The sequence below is a fragment of the Onychomys torridus genome, chromosome 7 (assembly GCF_903995425.1).
Source record: "Onychomys torridus chromosome 7, mOncTor1.1, whole genome shotgun sequence".
NCBI classification, from domain to species: domain Eukaryota; kingdom Metazoa; phylum Chordata; class Mammalia; order Rodentia; family Cricetidae; genus Onychomys; species Onychomys torridus.
In genome coordinates, this window is record NC_050449.1 from 77,182,748 (window position 1) to 77,204,258 (window position 21,511).

The 21,511-nt window shown below is 42.6% G+C and overlaps 1 protein-coding gene across 2 annotated transcripts in view; it reads left to right on the forward strand.

Annotated features, from left to right (window-relative positions):
- The first annotated feature begins 5,409 nt into the window (after window positions 1-5,409).
- Bckdhb (branched chain keto acid dehydrogenase E1 subunit beta) overlaps window positions 5,410-21,511 on the forward strand; it is a 192,124-nt gene continuing 176,022 nt past the window's right edge. The window contains exons 1-2 of one of the 2 annotated variants that reach the window (XM_036192976.1): window positions 5,410-5,650; window positions 19,495-19,572. In XM_036192976.1, coding sequence (XP_036048869.1) covers window positions 5,461-5,650; window positions 19,495-19,572 — 268 coding nt within the window. In that variant the 5' untranslated portion in view covers window positions 5,410-5,460. The other variant, XM_036192977.1, reaches the window with a different exon arrangement.

Sequence of the window (21,511 nt, forward strand, 5' to 3'; positions counted from 1 at the left end):
TATTTTATAAGTTGCTGGGGGACCACCGGGCCACGTGGGATCTGAGAAAACTTTGGACTACAGTGGGAGAATAACAGGGCAAGTGAGTATATAAAGAATTTGCCTGGTAAGAGAGAGGCAAGAGAAAAACCAAGGATACCAACTCCCTGTCCTCTGAGAGTTTTCTCATTATAGTGACATCGATCTTTTCATGAGGGCTCTGCCATAACCTGATCACTTCTCAAAGGCCTGCCTGTTAGTATTGTTGTATCAATGCATTAAATTTTTACATGAACCCTAGTTGAGGGAGAAACTGATTTAATCCATACAGAGGGTGCATTTCCATGGCTTTTAGTATAATCTCATGGTTGTACAACCATCACCATCATTTGAGTTTAGAACACTTCTGTGGTGGTCTGAATAAGAATGATCCCCATAGGCTCATATATTTCAAAGCCTGGTGGCCAGTTGGTGGAACTGTTTGGGAAGGATTAGGAGGTGTGGCCTTGTTGGAGGAGGCGTCTCACTGGGGGTTGGCTTTGACGTTTCAAAAGCTTAAGCCTTTCTTAGTTAACTCTCTCCCCTTTTCTCTCTCCCTCTCTGCCTTGTGCTTCCAGATAAAGATGTGAGCTTTTTGCTACTGCTCAAGTGTTATGCCTGCCTGCCTGCTGCCATGCTCCTGGCCATGGTGGTCATGGACTAACCCTGTGAAACTGTAAGCAAGCCCCTAATAAACTCTATCTTTTATAAGTTGCTTTGATCATGGTGTCTCTTCATAGCAACAGAAAAGTTACCAAGACAACTTCCATCACTCCAAAGAAACTCCAAACTCATTTATTGTCATGTCCCATTATCCCTTTCCACCTTCTGTAAACTATTTGTCTATATTCTACTTCTACCTGCCTTTTATGTAAAAATTCATAAAATTGGAATGATTTATGTTTTTTAAAATTTTTTATTTCTTGTTTCTTTTTCTTGGCATGCTTTCAAAATTCATCCATGTAACAGTACTTGAGTTTTTTTTATTGCCAAATAATTAACATTCTGTTTTTGGATATACCACATTTCATTTACCCATGCTCGATTTGATTGACAATTGGACTGCTTCCACTCTTTGCCATTATAAATAATGTTATTATTTGCCATTATGAATATGAATAATGACATTAAGGATAATAATGCCACTATGAAAGTCTGCAGATTGTACAAGTATTTTTCATTTCTCTTGGTCACATAATACTTAGGAGTGGAACTGCTGGATTGTATAACTATTTAACACTTCTGGGTGGGTGATAAACTGTTTTCCTCAGCAACCTCCCCATTTTTCTTTCCTACCAGGAGTGTACAGAGTTCCACCAACACTGGGTATTCCTTAATTTTAAATTTAGACATTATAAGTGATACTAAGTGGTATCTCATTTTGGTTTTGTTTCAAATTTTCATGATGATTAATGATATTGAATATTTTTAAATGTTTAATGACAACTGGCATATTTTATGAAGAAATATCCATTCATCTCTTGGTATAATCTTCCATTTTTTTCTTTTTTTTTTTGAGCTGAGGATCGAACCCAGGGCCTTGTGCTTGCTAGGCAAGCGCTCTACCACTGAGCTAAATCCCCAACTTCTTTTTAAAATTTTTTTATTCTTTTATTTTTTTCCAGAGCTGAGGACCGAACCCAGGGCCTTGCGCTTGCTAGGCAAGTGCTCTACTACTGAGCTAAATCCCCAACCCCATTTTTAAAAATGTTTTTTTTCTTTCTTTTTTTTTCAAAAAATTTTTTTTTCTTTTTTTGAGACAGGGTTTCTCTGTAGCTTTGGAGGCTGTCCTGGACTAGCTCTGTAGACCAGGCTGGCCTTGAACTCACAGAGATCCACCTACCTCTGCCTCCCAAGTGCTGGGATTACAGGCGTATGCCACCACCACCCGGCTTGTTTGGTTTTTTTGAGACAGGGTTTCTCTGTGTAGGTTTGGTGCTTGTCCTGGATCTTGCTCTGTAGATCAGGCTGTCCTCGAACTAACAGAGATCTGCCTGGCTCTGCCTCCCGAGTGCTGGGATTAAAAGCATGCACCACTACTGCTGGGCCTTAAAATGGTTTTATATTCACAGAAAAATTGAGGATATGGTACAGAGAATTTTCATTTGCTTCTCTCTACATATATAGCCTTCCCAACAGTCACCACTTCCCCTTAGTAGCACATTATCACCACTAAAGAAACGCTCTGATCCAGTGTTCTTGCCCAAAGTCTGTAATTTACCTTAGGGTCCAGTTTGGAGGTAATAGACTGAATGGGTTTGAAAATGTATAATGACATTTATTCACCACTATAATACAGAGACTATTTTAACTGCCCTGAAAATCCCCTGTACTCTAACTTTTCATTCCCTCCTTTCCTTTGGTAACTACTGATTTATTTATTTTTTTATGGTCTTACTTTTCCTAGAATGTAATAGAGTTGGAATTGTATAGTTATGTAGTTTTTTTCAGGTTGTTTTATGTATTAGTCAGGGTTCTCTAGAGTAAGAGAACTTATAGAATGAATCTCCCCCCTCTCTGTCTCTCTCTATGTGTGTGTGTGTGTGTGCGTGTGTGTGTGTGTGTGTGTGTGTGTGTGTGTGTGTATAATTAATTTATTAGAATGGTTTACATGCTGAGGTCCAGCTAATCCAACAGTGGCTAGCTATGGACAGAAGGTCCAAGAATCCAGTAGTTTCTCAGTCCGCAAGCCTGGGATGTCTCAGTTGGTCTTCAGTACATGCTGGAATCCTGAAAAAGCAGGCTCTAATGCCAGTAAAGGAATGGACTTGCTAGTGAGGACAAGAACAAGCAGGCAAAGAGAGAGGCTTCCAGTAGAAGGTGTGACCCAGATTGGAGCTGAATCTTCCCACCTCACAAGATATGGATTGAAGGTGTGCCTTTCCACCTCAAAGATCTGGATTAGAAGTGGGTCTTCCCACTTCAAATGATTTAATTATGCGAAAACCCCTCACAGGTGTGTCCAGACATTTTTCGGGTTTTAGTTATTTCTAGAAATAGCCAGGTGGACAACTAAATTGGCCATCACACTTGTCTCCCTTTTCCATTTGTGTTTAGTTTCTTTGGCTGGAAAGTACCACAGTTTACTTACGTACTCACTGATTCAAGTTCACTTTGTTTGCTTTCAAGTTTAGCAAGCAAGGACAAAGCTGTATAATGTTTTGTACAAAGCCATAGATGCCGACCGTGCCTATAATCCCAGCACTTGGTAGGCAGAGGCTGAAAGAACTTGAGTTCAATGTCATCTTTGGCTACCTGGTGAGTTCCAGGCCAGGCTGTGCTACAAGAGTCCCTGTCTACAAAAGGAAAACAAAACAAAACAAATCATGTTGACTTGCATTTCTAAGTCACACGAGAAAATGCCAAGAGGTGTGACTAATAGATTATATGGTAAGAGTATATGCAGTTTCATAAGAAACTAGCAAACTGTCTCCCAAGGTGGCTGTGCTGTTTTGCTTTCACATGAGCAATATCTTTATTTTAGTTTGGTTTCCATCGCTGTGACAAAACACCATGACCAAAAGCAACTGGGGAGGAGAGCATTGATTTTAACTTATAGCTTGTATCCCATCGTCCAGGGAAGTCAGGACAGGAATTCAAAGCCGGAACCTAGAGGTAGGAACTGAAACAGAAGCCATGGAGGAATGCTGATTACTGGCTTTCTCCTCTCCTCCTTCTCATCCTTCTCTTCTTCTCCTCTTTCTCCTCCTCCCTTCCTCTATTCCTTCCCATTCCCCTTCTTCCTCTTCCTCTTCTTTTAACATTGTTTCCTTTTTTATTATGATTTAAAGGGTCTTTAAAAAATTTTTTATTCTTCTCTCATACATTACATCCTGACTGCGTTTCCCCTCCCTCCACTCCTCCCAGCCCCCCCCCCCCACCTCCCTTCTTCTGCACTCCTCCTCCATTTACTTTCAAAAAAAAGATCAGGCCTCCCAGAGATACCAAATGACCATGGTATAACAAGTTACAATAAGACTAGGCACATACCCGCATATCGAGACTGGGCTTGGCAACCCAGCAGGAGGAAAAGGGTCCCAAGAGCAGGCAAGAGAGTCAGAGACACCCCCACCTTCACTGTTGAAGTCCCACACGAATACCAAGCTACACAACCACTCTGTATACGGAGAGGACCAGGTCAGACCCACATAGGCTCCACGATTGTCGCCTTAGTCTTGTGAACTCCTATGAGCCCTGCTTAGCTGACTCTGTGGACTGTGTCCCCGACTCCTCTGGCTTCTACAATCCTTCCTGCCCCCTTCTGTGAGGTCCCCCTGCCTGCTTACACAACAGCAATACTTGCTCAAGTGTAGCACAACCCACAGTGTGCTGGGCCACTCACACCAATCACTAATCAAGAAAATGCCACCATAGACTTGTGTGCAGGCTAATCTAGTGAAAGTGTTTTCTCAAATGAGATTCCCTCTTCCCAGATGACCCTGCTGGCTTGTGTCTAATTCACAAAAGCGTCTAATAGGAGAAGCAATAGATGAGATTTCTGTGCCATTAAACTTTTTTTTAACATTGTATGTATGTATGTATGTATGTATGTATGTATGTGTTCATGGATACCTGTGAGTGCATGTATGCCAGAGCATCCTGTGGAGGTCAGAGGGCAATTTACAGCTGTCATCTCTTTTACCTTTTGAGTTCCAGGGACTGAACTCAGTTTGTCAGCAAACTCTTTACCCCCTTAGACATACCCTTAGTCTTTTCTGCTCTGTTTTCACTGACGAATTTGTCTTTTTAAAATGCTGAGTTTAAAGAGTGCATCTATATAGAAAACAATAGATCCCGACACAAACCCATTATTATTTTAACTGCCAAAGCTCTCCAAGTTTCCCAGTCCGGGATGCCACATTTGCAGGCTTCCTGGTCACACGGGAGAAACATGTTACTGTTCTGTGTGGCACGTTAGCCTAAGGGCAGTGATACTCTGGTTCCGTCTGCAAAGGAAGTATTACCTTTCTATATACCAAGAGCAAGATGCGTCTCAGCAGGAGAAGCCTGAGCAGCTAGTGAAGTTCTGTGAAAGAAAACAATCCAATCACTAACCTTTCTTTACCATCCCGCACTCACTGAGTCTGAGAAACACAGGAGGAAGTATCATTTTAAAAATGAAAGAGCTACAGGAAATGACACTGTGAAAAATGATACTGGAGAAGAACACAGCCAGTCGCGGGGTGTGACACCGCACGCCACGCTTTTGAATCTGGGGGTGGCTCCACAGCCGGGGACCGCATCTCAGGCTGCAGGGCCCTAGGTCCTGCTTCCGTCTGCGCCGGCCGCCGGGTCACAGCGTCCCCATCCCCGCCCCCGAACTTCCAGCTCCGATTGGTTTCTTTTACGGACCCGCCCCTCGGAACCGCCCAATGAGGAGGCTCGCGACGCAGCTCCGCCCTCCCTGCCGGCAGCGTGGGCTGCGGGGCCTGAGACCCGGGGATGGCGGCGTTGGCTGCGCGCGCGGGTGGGCTTCTGCGGCTCCGAGCTGCGGGAGCGGAGCGGCGGTGGTGCGGACCGCGCTGCGCTGGGCTGGTGCAAGGCTTCCTGCAACCCGGAGGCGAGGACGCGGCCCAGAAGCGGCGGGTGGCCCACTTCACCTTCCAGCCGGACCCGGAGTCCCTGCAGTATGGTGAGAGCCGGCGATCTCCCTGCATCCCGGGTCCATCCCCGCCTCGGGTCGGCTTGTGATCTTGTTGCTCTTTCTTGGCGACTCTTCCCTTCAGGTGCAGCCTCTGGGCACCTTCGAGATAGGTGAGAGGGCACCCTGCCTTCTTCGAGGGCCCGAGGGTGCAGAAGTGGTGTCCAAAGAACGCCCCTCTTGTCTGGAAGCTTCATCCCTGCTTTCCCATATCAGGCCCCTTAGGTGTTACCTTGCCAGGACTGGGTCACTAACTTGAGGCAGCAGCCCGTAAAAGACTTTTCTTTCTTTCTTCTCACCCCCCCCCCCCGGCGCTTTTTTTTTTTTTTTTTCCATTTGCAAGGGAAGAGTAAACCTAGGGAGTAAATAGTAGAATTTAATTTTCTCAAGGTCACGAAACAGGTTCTGCCCAGAGATGGGAAAGAATCCAGACTTCTATTTGAGCCTAATACTTACCTGTTGCTGGGCTCTGCTGCCATTTGGCCTAGCAGAGGTAATCCATACAGGTGGTGGGAAAGAGCAAGTGGAAGGGTGTGGGTCAGGCTTCTGTTGTGCCGCCTTTGTTACACTCTGCTTCTCCTGCAAGTTTTGTGTAGTCGCCTAAGATCCCAGGTCTATCTGCAGAGTAGTAGGAGACTGTAAGGACACCTGTCTCGCTTTCTTGTCTAATGACTTCTCCCACGCCGGGGCTGGTATTTTTGGAAGCCCGTCTTTACTTGTGAACAATAATTGTTGAGAGCTTGCTATTGGTGAGATTGACATTCCTCATCTCATTTGGTTCCTAGGACAAGTTTTAATTTCCATGTGATAGGTCATGTTTTAATTTTTGCTTTGCAGTCAGATAAACTGAAGCCTTGAAACAGAGTATTCAAGAGTACACAAGGTATAAGTTGACAGGTAGCTCTACTACTAAGCTAGATTTCAAAACTGCCACTCTACATAAGGCAATAAAGGCATTTAGAAATAATTTACCGATCAGTCTTCCCAGATTTGTGAAATAGTAGATTAGAAAGATGAATAGCAGTTGATTTTTTTTTTTTTTTTCCTCCCAGCCTTCAATACTGTCTTCACAGCAAAGAAACTTTGGCCTAGTAATAGAGAAATAGAGCACAGGTCTTAATTCTCCCTTTCATAATTGTGAAATGACCAAAATCTGAGTGATGTCATGTCTCTGTGTTGTTACTATAAAAACGGTACAAGCATATTACAGATGAAAGGCATAAGTTAGAAAAAAAGTAAAAAAGTGTTTGGTACCACTCATGGTAAATGCTGCTAACCCTTTAAGGTTCATTCTACCAACTCACTGTATTTTCTGTAATTAGAAAAAATTTTCCTGTGATGCTGCCAAGTTTTGATAACATGTATAACTCAGAAGTCAGAGTCAGTGTCTTGAATTTGGTCTTGTCTCTATCTCCTGAGACTTTGAAGTTATCACTTCTACAAGCCTCAGCTTCTCTACAATTAAGGGATTAATGATGACAGCTATTTCGAAAGGAGAGGAGAGCTAAGTAAGGGCTGAATGTCACTTGTACATTTAACACAGTGTTGCTAATATATTTAACATACTGTGGCACCTTGGAAGTACTAACTCAGTAAAGAACAACTTTTAATAGACACCATCATACGTTTGTTATAGTTTCACAGTGTTATAAAATATGAAGATTGATATATTCCATGTGCATGCCTCCCCCTCCCGCATGATAAAGTCCCAGAGATTAGAGTTCTCACTCAAAAATATGAATTGGTTTAATGGGGTTTTAAAATGCTTACTTCAAATGCCTGGTTTGTACTTAGTCTGCATAAGGGTGTTTGTCGTATTAAGTGTAAGAGGAGAGGATATATGAATGTGTTAGGGTTAGTGCTGGGGATCCCAGGAACACATCCTTCCAATTTTGTACTAACAACTGCATCTTATGTTTGCATTTGTTTCTCTTCTGCTGAGGAATCTTTTCCCATAATTGCTGTGGATATCGCTCTGTGTAAATAAAACACTGATTGGTCACTAGCCAGGCAGGAAGTATAGGCAGGACAAGCAGAGAAGAGAATTCCAGGAACAGGAAGGCTGAGGCAGAGAGCCGCTGCCAGCCACTGCCATGAGAAGATGTTAAGATACCAGTAAGCCACGAGCCATGTGGCAACTTATAGATTAATAGAAATGGGTCAATTTAAGATATTAGAACAATTAGCTAGAAGCCTGCTGTGGCCATACAGTTTGTAAGCAATATAAGTCTCTGTGTGTTTACTTGGTTGGGTCTGAGTGGCTGCGGGACTGGCAGGGAGAAAGATTTGTCCTGACTGTGGGCCAGGCAGGACTGGAGAAAACTTCAGGTACACATACTATTTGCTCACTAGTTTATGTTCTTTTGTGACGAGCATTTCTTTTTCTTTTTTCATATTTTGAAAGTTGTGCCCTACATCTTTTTTCCTGTCGATGCTGACTCCATTGTTGAGTAATTGCTTTTATCTAGAATTTGTGGTGGGCATCAATCTGTTATCTTCACAATAATCACATAGCTAGATGGTATTATGTTCATTGTATATTGAGGCTCAGAGATGTTTGTGGCCTTCCCAAGTGTGGTAAAGAACAGAGTCAACTTTCAAACCCATTGTGTCTTGCTTGAAAGCCTCATAATAGTGCTAAAACTTTGCGTATCACGGCTGTTAATGAAGATACCAACTCTCTGCCCTTCACATGTGCTGCAAATGTTTTTCATTCATCCACATTGTTTGATTTCACATGGAAGAGGCACTTACTCAGTTTGTGGCTAGGATCAGCTTCAAGTAGGTGACTTTTAAGCTGCACAGTGAACTGAGACAGGGCTTATCTTTTCAAAGACCACTGGAATATTGTTTTTCAGGTAGAAACAAGACTGAGTAGGTTTAAGGCCCAGAGTAGGGTCATCCTGTGTTGTATCGGAAAGAAAACTATAGTCAGATTTTCCTTTGGGCCACCGGCTCACAAATAACAACACAGAGACTTATTATTAATTATGAAAGCCCAGCCTTAGTTTAGGCTTGTACGTAACTAGTTCTTATAGCTTAAATTAACCCATATTTTTAAATCTACATTTTCTACATGGCTTGTTACCTCATCTCCATACTGTTCCATACTGCTCATGTTTCTTCCTCTGTGTCTGGCTGGCGACTCTGCCTTTCTTCTTCCCAGAGTTCTCTCTCTGCCCAGAGGTCCCACATATACTTTCCTGCCTAGCTATTGACCATTCAGCTTTTTGTTATACTAATCAGAGCAACACGGTGTACAAATATCCTATAACATTTCCCCCTTTTTGTCTAAGTAAAAAGGAAAGGTTTTAACTCTAACATAATAAAACTACATGTAATAAGAACAATTATCAGTTAAGAATGACATTCACAATGTCCAGTTGATTTGTATTTGGCATATACTTGAAGAAAATACTCTATTATTAGCTATCTTGGTGAGTCCAAAGTTTTATACGTAAACCATTTTCTAGCATAACTTGTATTATCATCCTAAAAATATCTTTTTAGAAAACAACTTAAGTTTTTATGTTTTTCAACTTTATAAATTTTACATCTCCTGTGTAAGTTTGTTTTTCTGAATTTGGTAACAAGGAAAACTGTAACTATAACTTTCTAGACTTCAACACCATCAAGGATCCAAGAAGAATATAATAGTACCTGAGTAAACAAGAAATGCAGAGCAAACAACTTCTAAAACTATGGAAATGACAGAGACATCTAGCTGCCTGAATAGTCACCCAAGGTTCCTCTGCAACATTGAAGCATCTGTCTTGAGACTACAGGCCTAAAATTTCTGATAGACTTTTTTGTAAAGCAGGAATTTTTGAAGGACTATCCTACCTTGTCTTGACAAAGTTCAGCAGTTGCCTTCTTTTGTGTCATGCTTGTCTAGTTTGGACAGCATTCTGTCGGTAGTTGAGGCAAGGACAGCCTCTTTGTCCAGTGGTTAACTTTGCCACAATGAAAGCAAACTCCATATGGAGGTTCTTTGATCCCTATCATCTCTGAAGTAGATTTGTGCTGCCAGGAGCAGATGTGTCTCACTATCATGAAAATCCTTACCTTATTAAAACAACCTAAATGCCATATTCTGTAGGTCTCTGAAGTGTTTGAAGACTACCTATCTATTTAAAATGTATCTCTGTTTATTTAACCTTGAAAATATACCTAACATGATTATAAGTTTGTTTTGGATGACTAACTACTAACCTGGATTTCTTTATTATCCTAAATAGCTTTCAAAGACTAGAACTTTACAGTTTTAAATGAACTGTATAGGTACATTACCTTAAGAGTAGAAACATAAACACAGTATAACAAAAGTAACCTTAAATTTGTGTCAGTATACAAAAATCTATACCAATGTAAAATATTTGAGACCATTTAAATTGTTGCTTAAAAGTAGATTTAATAATCTACCCTTTTATCTTATCATTCCTATATACTCTCTTTTCTTTATTTTCAGGAAGAGATCCCTGAATCTAACCTACTTTGTTTAGTTTCTTCCCTGACCATGACCAGTAACAACTTGCAGTCAACCCACCTAAATGATGGCAAACATTCATAACCCACCAAATGACCAAAAAACACTCATTCCACCTCTTGGGAATGTGGGAGACATGTTTTCTAGACTGATTCCTGTTGTTTGGTAGGGGGGAGGTGATGGCATCTTTAGAAGACCCTGAGAAAATTGCGCTAGTGGTCAAGTCCTGAGAGAGCTAGCTATATCGTTTGAAGGGAAGTGCAGGGCTTATCTGAAGTCCTGGAGTGAGCAGTCGGTTAGGCTGGTCCCTCTCAGCTAGCAGCTTTGAAGTCATCCTGGATGCAGATTTTTGTGGAAACTGTGACAGAGGCATTCTGAGAGGCTGGATAACCTGGGCTACTTAAAATATTACTTTACTCTTTCTTTAAAGACTTTATTATTTTTAAACTATTTTTTTGACTATACCCATTTTCTTATCTTTCTTCAGCATCTAAGCACGTTTTTAAGCATAGTATATCTGTTCAGAGGTTTTCTTGGTTTTGAACTGACTCATAAACTACTAGGCTACAGTGTTGCTCTGCTTAGCACATGATGCACTGGTGGCTGGCTCCATCCCCTGGGTTCCATGAGCGCCTGGTTTCATGCTGGTGGATACTGGCCCCTAAGCCACATTTACCCACCCCAGCTCTGGGAATCTGTTGTGTCCGCCTACAGCAGGTATTTGTACCCTGTGCTGTCTGCTTAAGTGCCCAGCTGCATAGCAGAGCTTCTTAAAAGAGCCTCTGTATGCCGAGCCTACCTGAGAAACCACGTTGCCAGGAAGCTGCTTGTTCAGAACTTTTTTTTTTAAAGCTTTCTAGGGCCATATGTGGATATACATAGTTGGACATTGGGCACCATATGTAGTGAGATTTTCCTTTGGGCCACCAGCTCACAGATAGCCACATGGAGACATATTATTAATTATGAAAGCTCAGCCTTAGCTTAGGCTTGTTCCTTTTTTTTTTTTTTTTTCCAGAGCTGAGGACTTTTTTTCAGCGCTCTACCGCTGAGCTAAATCCCCGACTTTAGGCTTGTTCTTAACTAGTTCTTTTTTTTTTTTTTTTCTGAGACAGGGTTTCTCTGTGTAGTTTTGGTGCCTGGCTCTCGCTCTGTAGCCCATGCTGGCCTCCAACTCACAGAGATGCACCTGCCTCTGCCTCCTGAGTGCTGGGATTAAAGGCGTGTGCCACCACCGCCCGGCTCCTAACTAGTTCTTATAACTTATTAACCTATATTTTTAAATCTATGTTCTTCCATGTGTCTTGTTACCTCTTCTCCTATGTATCTGGCTGGTGGCTCTGCCTTCTTTCTTCCCAGAGTTCTCTCTCTGCCCGGAAGTTCCACCTATACTCTGCTATCTAGTGATTGGCTATTTACACCAATCACAGCAACACATCTTCACTCAATGTGCAAATATCCCACATCAGAAAAATTTGTGATTGAGATGCTTCAGACAGTGGGGTATGCAGGTCTTGTGATGATCAGGGGTAGAAGAAGACCTTTTGTTCGTGGGGATGGTTTTTTTTTTCCAGTATTATACAGGTGGGAATATTATGCGTAAAGTCAGATTGGGAAACATGGTGTTTATTTGAGCAATGGGAAGTGAGTTTATTTGGAGGAAAAAAGGAATACATATGAAAGAATAAATGAGGGTTTAAAATTCAGGACAAAGTTTGGGGTGATAATATATCGCATGCCTGCTGTGTACCTCAGACTATGATGGGTGCATTGCACTTTGTTTTAAATTCTTTTGTGCTGTGGGAAGCCATCATTTATTTCTGGGAAGAGAGTGATTTGAGGAGTGCTTGTGTTATTAGCAAAGTTAGGGGGAAGTATTGCTGGATGTGTAGAGAGGAGCTGAGAGAGAAGCCCTTGAGTATTATCATTCCTCAGATGAGAGGGTGTAATTGAACTTGGAATGCCAGTGGGTGGTAGGAATTTTGGTGATATTGACCCAGTTTAGCTGTTTTACCACTGGGTGCTGGGGAAGGGTGTTGAGGATGACATAATCATTTGTAGCAAGGATAACTAAAAGGGTGATGTGGTACTTTCCTCTTTGCTGGAATACAGTACCCAGACAAACAACACTAAGGAAGGAAGGATATATCTTGGCTCACAGTTCAAGGGTGCAGTTCATCATGTTGGAGAAGTCTTGGTAGCAGGAATTTGCTGAAGCTGGTCACATGACATCTGCAGTCAGGCAGCAGAGTGGGATGAATGCTAGTGCTCAGGTCTTCTCTTGTTTTAATGCAGTCCAAACCCAGACCATGCATTGGTGCTGTTGCCATTAAGGGTGGGTCTTCCCACCTCAATTAATGTCCTACAGATGACCCCTTATGGGTGTGTCTTGAGGCTTGCCTCCTAAGTGAGTCTAGATATTGTTAGATTGACAGTTGGTACTTAACCATGATGGAGGGTATGGTAGTTTGAATGTAATCATAATCTTAGAGGGAGTGGCACTATTAGGAGGTGTGGCTTTGTTCGGGTGGGTATGGCCTTCCTGGAGGTAGTGTGTCACTGTGGGGGTAGACTTTGAGGTTTCCTATGCTTAAGATACTGCCCAGTGTCTCAGTCAACTTTCTGTTGCCTGTGAGATGTAGGAATTTCAGCTAACTACTCCTCCAGCACTGCAGGGCAGGGGGTCTACCCAGCACTCCCACATTTCCCCAGAGTGCTCTTGAGTGTGAGCAGCAGGAAATGTTAGATAGAAGGATTTAGAGTGTGGAGATAAACAGATAGAAAATCTAAAATAGCCTTGAGAGGGCCTGGAACTTGTTCCAGTGGTCCCCGACTGTCTCTGCACTAGGATATTATAGAAATGCCAAAGGGTGGAGCAAAAAGACCTCCCCCAGCACAGCCAAGTGCAAACCATCTCAGACACCTGCACACAGGCCTGTGGGTCCAATCATCCTTTCTATGCAGACCTGCTAGGTAAAGCCACTAGGAAACCTGAAAATGGGCTCCACACAGCATCATGTTTGCCTGCACACAACTATGCTCCCCACCATGATGATAATGGATTGAACCTCTAAAACTGTAAGTGAGTCCCCTCTCCTCAATTAAATGTTTTCCTTATAATAATGTGGTCATGGAGCCGGGCAGTGGTGGTGCACGCCTTTAATCCCAGCACTCGGGAGGCAGAGCCAGGTGGATCTCTGTGAGTTCGAGGCCAGCCTGGGCTACCAAGTGAGTTCCAGGAAAAGGCGCAAAGCTACACAGAGAAACCCTGTCTCAAAAAACCAAAAAACAAAACCAAACCCCAAAAAATGTGGTCATGCTGTCTCTTCACAGCAATAGAAATCCTAACTTAGAGAGTGAGGTGCCAGGACCACTGATACAAGTAGGGAATTCTGGGGTACATTCCCGTCTTCGGAGAAAGGGAAGGCACAAGAAAGAGACTTAAATTTTAACCTGGTTTGGATATAATACTGTGAGGCAGGCTGTCTGAATGTTAGTCTGCCACTAAAACAACTTGATGGCAAAGTTGATAACCCTTGAGGCCAGATAATTCCCTCTTTAGCCTGTTGGATTTGGTGTTGTCCAAAATGTGATCTTGTGAGACCGGCTGTGATGGAGGTCACATTATCATCTACACTTTAAGAATGAAGAAGTTGAGACACAAAGACATTAACTTTCTATTTTCAGGCATTTAGTGTAAGAGGCGGGTCCACGTTCTACTGAGCTATCTCCTAATGTTGTTCACACTTCACATGGGTGAAGGGGTTTCTCTTACCGTTTATTAATTATAAAACTCGAGGACTAATATAAGATGTGAACCTGAGACAGTTACCATGGCTGAGATGCACTAGCCACATTGCCTCCTGGCTCCCAACTTGGGGCCACGCTGTCTCTCCTTCTGGGTCTTCCAAGGTCCTCCAAGGACTCGATGATCCACTCTGGCCAGATGAATGTGAAGTCCATCCCTCGAACCAAATGTCCTATTCAATTGGATAATGGACCAGGACAGTAACAGAATTCCCGGAACATGTGGATGCTTTAACACAGGCTCTACACCTCTTGGCTCTGCTCAGCTCACATCTGGCTTTCGTTGAAGACACTGCTTCTTGTGTATCTCAGCAGGGACTGACCTTCCCTCTCACATCATTTACTGCCTTCAGGTTTCTTTTGATCATCTCATTTTGGAAATTTTGGCATTCTAGGGGTAGTATTACCCAGAAGTTAGGAGCTGTGGATTTCTGCTTTTTGACTCCCACCTCCCTCCCTTCTTCCTCCCTCCCTCCTTTCTTCCCCCCCCCCTTAAAGAAAAACTCTCACACTGCACCCCGTGTGGGCCAAGAAATCATACCTAGCTCCAGCTGGCTTCAAACTCTGGTGATCCTCTGGCCCCAGCCTTCCAGGTGCTGGTCTTATAGGTATGAGCCAGCACATGCCTGGATTTTATTTCTCCCTTGACAGCTTTGGGTTGTGACATTGTCCCTACCCATTAATCTTTGTATATTTTGCTGCCCTCATCTGTACTGTGGGAACCTAGTGAGATGATCCATGTAGCTATTGGTGCCTAGCAGCTGAGGTACTAGATTAAGTCTCTGTAGAGAGGAGAAAGGGGAGGTAGATACCAACATATCAGAGGTGGAAACTCTGGACATTGGCTTCTTGATAGATATCACCTCACAGGTTTCTCACAATGGTCCTGTACATTAGATATTGTTTTTGTTTTTATAGAGGAGGAAACAGAAAGTCAGCAGTTTAGGCAGCTTTCACTAAGTCACACAGAGAACAATTAACTTAGCAGACCTCAGGCCAGGCCTGTCTTGGCTGGTGTGTGTGCTGGCTACATTATGGTGTGTTACACATTATATCCTGGCCTCTCTTTGTTCCGAGGCTCCGTAATTGTGTGCATGTGTGAGCTTGTTAACTCATTCATTTCACACATCTTTATTTCTTTCTGGATGTCAGACTGCTAGATGCTGTGGATATATATGGCTATGGCCCTGTCCTCCTGGAATTGAAGTCTGGTAGGGAGATGGGAAGAAAATAGCAAGCAAGTGTACAATTAAACTAAGGCTCACTGTGGTCAGTGACCTTTGAGAAATGTTCCAGTGCTAAGGAAGAGGATAACACAGATTGGTCAAGGCTCCCAAGATGTTTATTTAGCCCAGGTTTTAAAAGGTACTCACATGTGGGAGAGGGAATTCTCACTGGAGGGGTTCTCATGTGTAGGTTCTGAGGCAACAGAGCGCTTACATAATGGAACTGAGAGAAGACTGCAGTGGTCATCCTTGGGACCAGTGATGCAAAATGGGACAGTCCAGGTGGGCAGGTATGGGTCAGCAGGGTCTTGTGGATGTGCAAGGAGTGGGATTATTCCAGTGTAGTCAGAGGTCTTTGTAGGGCTTTCTACAGGGGAATGAACGATGTGGTTTGCTTTGTAGGATTCTGGCTGCTCTGAAACTAACTCTGTTGATCAGGCTGGCTTTGAACTAAGAGATCCGCCTGCTTGTGTCTCTCCAGTGCTGGGATTAAAAAGCTTGGTGTGGCAGGGGGAGTGCCTGGAATCCTAGCTCCAGAGGTGGAGACAGGAGGATCCTAGGGCTATCTGGCCAGTCAGTCTAGTCATTTGGTAAGCTCCTAGTTCAATGAGGGACTCTAAAACACAAGGTAGATCTGGGTGTGGCTGCACATGCCTTTAATCCCAGCACGTAGAGGCAGAGTAACATAGATCTCTGTGAGTTTGAGACCAGCTGGTCTATATAGTGAATTCCAGGCTAGCCAGGGCTACATAGTGTCAACAAAACAAATTAAAACACACAAAAAAAAGAGAGAGCAATAAAGGAAGACACCAGATGTTGACCTCTGGCTTTCATAAACACCACGCAAGCACAGAGAAACACAATTGGACTCATAGAGTCTTACTTTTTTGGTTCTTGTTAGTTTTTGGTGCTGGTTATTGAAGCCAAGCATGCATACTGGTGAAGCTTTCTATCATTGAGCTGTATCCATGCACTTCCATTTACATTTTAGTACAAATTATGTGTGTGTGTGTGTGTGTGTGTGTGTGTGTGTGTGTGTGTGTGTGTGTCTGCCTGCTGCCTGTCTGTGTCTAGTTTTGGGTTCTCTCAAGTCTTAAGTTGTGGGGAGATATTTGGGATGTGTTTTAATGGGAGTTGAAGAAGGATAAAGGTACATGGCTGGCAAATAGAGGGAAGAACAGGGTGTCTGGAGGCTGAGGTAGGATGATCTTAAATTCGAGGCCAGCTACACTATGAGATTATAAAATAAAGTTGTGAATAATAGGGTTTCTTATGTACCACCCATGCCTCAGTTAAAAAAGAATTGCAAGTAGATGTTGCTATATCAAATTTGTCACTTGTAACTTGAAATAGTACTGGCGTGAACTCCAAACCTAAACTTTATAATCTTTAGTGAAAATATCCACTAATGAAAATATCATTTGTGTGCTGAGATGAAAACATAAATAACCTGTAAGTTATCCCCCACAAAGTGAGGTAATATTTTCAGTGTCAAGAGTACATTCTAGTTTTTTTTTTGGTTTTTCAAGACAGGGTTTCCCTGTGTAGCTTTGCACCTTTCCTGGAACTCACTTGGTAGCCCAGGCTGACTTTGAACTCACAGAGATCCACCTGGCTCTGCCTCCTGAGTGCTGGGATTAAAGGCGTGCGCCACCACTGCCCGGCCTACATTCTAGTTTTACTTTGTATATTTGTAGTTGGAGAGTGTCTCTCCAGGTGCCACCAAGCCCCCACGGTCCCATAACCCTCGTATAAAATAATCATACAGACACTTATATTATTTAAACTGCTTGGCCATTAGCTCAGGCCTACCATTGTCTAGCTCTTACTCTTATATTTAGCCCATTTCTATTAATCTATACTTTGCCACATGGCTTGTGGCTTACCAGTGTCTTTACATGTTGCTTCTCATGGCAGCGGCTGGCAGTGTCTCCTCCCAGTCTTCCTGTTCCCAGCCTTCTCCTCTTCCTTGTCCCGCCTACCCTATCCTTCCTGCCTGGCTACTGGCCAATCAGCACTTTATTTATTTTAACCAATCAGAGCAACACATTTGACATACAGAACATCCTACAGCATATATTTTTTGTTGTTTTTGGTTATTTTGAGATAGGAGTTCCTTACATAGCCCAGGGTGGCTTTGAACTCACAATCCTTCAGCCCAGTGTTGTGTGATTTTCATTGAATTCTTACTGTTTTTCTAGTAAAAACTTGCTGAGTAACAGCAGTGTGATAAGATGAATCAAGAGGGTTGGGGGTGGAGCTCGAAGGTGGAACACTCAGCTAACAGTATGGATTGGATCCCTAGCTCTGGGAAAAGCAAAGATCTTGTGGGGGCATTTGCTATTAATACAAATGGTCAGCAAAATTAAAATGATACTAGCTGTTAGGTTCTTAACTATGAAAAGCCTAATAAATGACCCAAATATGACTTTACTACATATATGAAGTAGTTATGCTATTGCATGTATGAAGTGGGTATGTTATTGTCATTAGGGAAAAAACGTTTATCTCAAACTGTGGTCTGATGTTGTATCACCAACAACTTTAAGAGCATAGGTCTTTTGGTTAATGACAACCAGCAAACTGACAGAGCTAGAGGCATTTTCTCAATCAGATTGGCCTGTAGGCAGCCTGTGGGGTATTTGGTTGACTGCTAACTGCTGTAGAAGGCTGAACAGGGGTCCCGGCTTGTTTAAGGGTGCCAGAGAGCAAGCCAGCAAGCAGCTCTCCTCTGTGCCTCTTGTCTCAGCCTGAGTCCCTGTCCTGACTTTCCCCATTGGTGGACTCTGTAACCTGTAAGATTAAATAAACATTTTCCTCTCTAAGTTGCTTTTGGTCATGGTGCCTCTCGCAGCGACAGGAAGGCTAGCTAGAACAACAGGCTAGAGAAAGAGTTAAGGAAGGTAACCTTTAAATGAGACAACTGAAGAAAAATACTTTATGAAGTAATTGTGGACGTTTGGTGTGATTGTGTGTTCTTCGACACTGGTGATGTAATGATACTTTCTGAATGAATTCTTACTGTCTTCAGAAACAAGAGTATAAAGAGGCCATTATTCTGGGTGCAGAGGGAATCAAGGTGACCTGATAGGAGACTGCCAAGGCCTGAAGTTTGGGCATGCAGTGCTATTGAAGTGAGGAGGGAGACACCTGAGGTCAAGCAGGAGCATGCCCGAGGCCAGGCTGAGAGAGAACCATGGAGGACCAGTGACTAGCACGTCACGGTCAGAGGTTTGAAGCCAACAGCAGGAGCTCTTAGGTCCCATGCTGGTAATTAGGCCTTGACTACCTCCCATTAGGTGACTAATAGAACATGGAGGTTAGCGGGGCAAAGGCCAGAGTGGGCCTGGAATTGAAGGTAAATAATTTGCTTCCCATGGATCCGTGGGTAGCCTGCCTGAGCTTTGAAGGCTGTCGAAGAGGAGCTGGTAGTAGTGCCGGTAGTAGTGGACCTTGGCCAGCGTTTGGTTTGCTCAACGCTCCAAAGTCATGCGAATTCTGAATTTGCAACATTAGGAATTCTATCGCATAAAGCTTTACTGTTCCACTCAAAATAAGGATGTTGAGAGGGTCAGGACTAATGCTGGATCTGACAGTCGATAGCCAGCTTGTGGGCTGCATTTAGGGTTTACCAAATATATTCTTTGAACACGGTTTTTCAGCATTGCCTGTGGTGGCGCCTTCCAATGCACTGTTGGTTTATGATAAGTTCCTTCCCTGTATTGTGTCATATGGCCCCTCCCAAAGTCTATTTATGGAGACAGGCATTAGCCTGCAGGGATTTTAGTTAAGCAATAAGACAGTAGGAAGGCCTGAGTCTGACGTGTTCAGGGAAGAGATTCAGGATTCTCCAAGCACCAACCGTTAGGCACACTAGTTTATCTAAAGATAACTTCCTTGTGTTTCATGGGCTATGGCCACTGGCTGCAGTCTTCACGTTCTTTATGTGCATTCTTTAGGCCTTTGACTCAGCAATCTCTGGCTCCCACTCCATCCATTTCTACTGAAAGTTGTAGCTTTATCTACAGATACTTCACCATTTGGCGGTTTTTCTCCATTTGTTTGCTTTCTTATGCATTGTTTAGTATACATAGGATTTACCTCACTCACTGCCTCTCCACGCTTACTTCATTTGTATCTCTTATAGATCTGTCATCTCTAAAATTTGATAAGTTCCAGTGATAAATTCTCTTCCTTTCTTTGATCTTGCTTTTTTGCCGTGTAATAATCAACTGTTAAGAAACTGGTTATTATTACTTTTTTTTTTTAAACATGTTTTACAGTTTTTGTAACTTTTTCTAACTTTACTTTCACAGGGCAAACTCAGAAAATGAACCTCTTTCAGTCAATAACAAGTGCCTTGGATAACTCATTGGCCAAAGACCCTACTGCAGGTAACTTAATGTGTGTGTGTGTGTGTGGCTGTGTTTCTTCCAGAATCAGAGACCTGAGCCAATCATGGAAGCCAAAGGATCCACTTGCAGTATTAACACACATTTACCCCACTCGTTTCCGACATGTTCTCTTGTTTATCTTTGTTAACTTGCTCTTCTCAGCATGTGTGGTCCCTTTTTTATGTATGTGTTGGTTTCTGACCGATACCTGTTGGCTACTTCTGTGTGCAGGAAGAAACAGGAAATGCCACTTTGTTTAGATATTTATATATAGCATAAAGACTTGGTTTGCATGGTTATTTTTGCATCCAGCTTGTTAATTGTTTTGGAAATAGTGACTTTAGTATTTCTGTTTTTAAGATCAGTTTTTAAGTTACCATACAAAGCAGTGGGGTTTATCGTAGCTCTTTCCTCCATAGGTGTCCTGCTTTGTCTAATTTGTCCTTTTCCTCACACCCACTCACCTCTCTCTTGCTTCCCTACCCTTAGGTAGTCCCCCATTCTGCTTTCAATCAGATTTCATTACTTTCTCTTTCTCCTCCCCCTCCCTCAAGATCTCTCTCTTACACACACACACACACACACACACACACACACACACACTCCTCATAGAAGCTCCCTGACATGCTCGCTCTCTCTCTCTCTCTCTCTCACACACACACACACACACACACACACACACACTACACACATACACATGCACACACATACACACACATAAACATGCATGCACACATGCACATACATTCACATGCACACCCACACTTAAATCTAACTGATATGAGAAAAAGCAGGAGTGTTTGCCTTTCTGAGTCTGGTTTATTTTACTCGATGTAATGATTTATGGTTCTATTTTCTTGCCAGTGTCATGATTTCATTTTCCCCTGTGGCTGAGTACAATTTGGTTGTGTATATGTATCACATTTTCTAAGCAGTTTTATAGATAACATTTATTTGTAAGTTTTACTTTATTTGTAGTTATGTGCATGTGTCTGTGTGTGGGTATGTGCATTTGAGTGTAAGTGCTCATGGAGGCCAGGGGTGCTGGAGGTGGCAGGTCTCCCCGGAGCTGGAGTCATAGGCAGTTAGCCACCTTCTGTGGGTGCAGGGAATGGAACTTGGTTCTTATACAAATTCAGTGTACACTCTTAACTGCTGAGCCGTTTCTCTATCCCAGCAACCTAGTCTTCATCTTGCTGTGTTTTTCAAGTTTGGTTGACTTTATGTATACATGCATACTTACATATATATGTTTATGTGTATATGTACATATATGCATTACACATATGTTGCTGGAGAGCTTCTCTCCAGGTGCCACCAAGCCCCCGTGGTTCTACAACCCACGTATAAAATAATCACTCAGATGCTTATATTACTTATAAACTGTATGGCCGTGGCAGGCTTCTTGTTATCTACTTTTTCTACTTAAATTAACCCATTTCTATTAATGTATATTTTGCCACTTGGCTTATGGCTTATTGATACCTTACATCTCACTTGTCATGGCGGTGGCTGGCAGGTCTCTCTTCCTCAGCCTTCTACTTCCCAGAATTCTCTTTTCTACTTGTCCCACCTATACTTCCTGCCTGGCTACTGGCCAATCAGTATTTTATTTATACAGAGTGATATCCACAGCACTTCCCTTTTCTTTTCTTTTTTTTTTTTTTTTTTAAAGTAAGGTTAACTTTCATATAGTAAAATTACAGATAACAAAACAATTATCAAGCAAGAATTACAGTTATAATATCTAGTCTATTTATAATAACTGGTCTATTTGGCAAAATTAAAGAAGATATTTATCTTATATTTGTGAGTGTAAGGTTTTATATCTAACTTATCTTTTATCATAACTAAGGAAAACTGTAACTATGTAGCTTCAACTACATCAAAGGCCTCAGAAGGATATAATATTACCAGAGAAGGGGGAGAAGGATGCAAG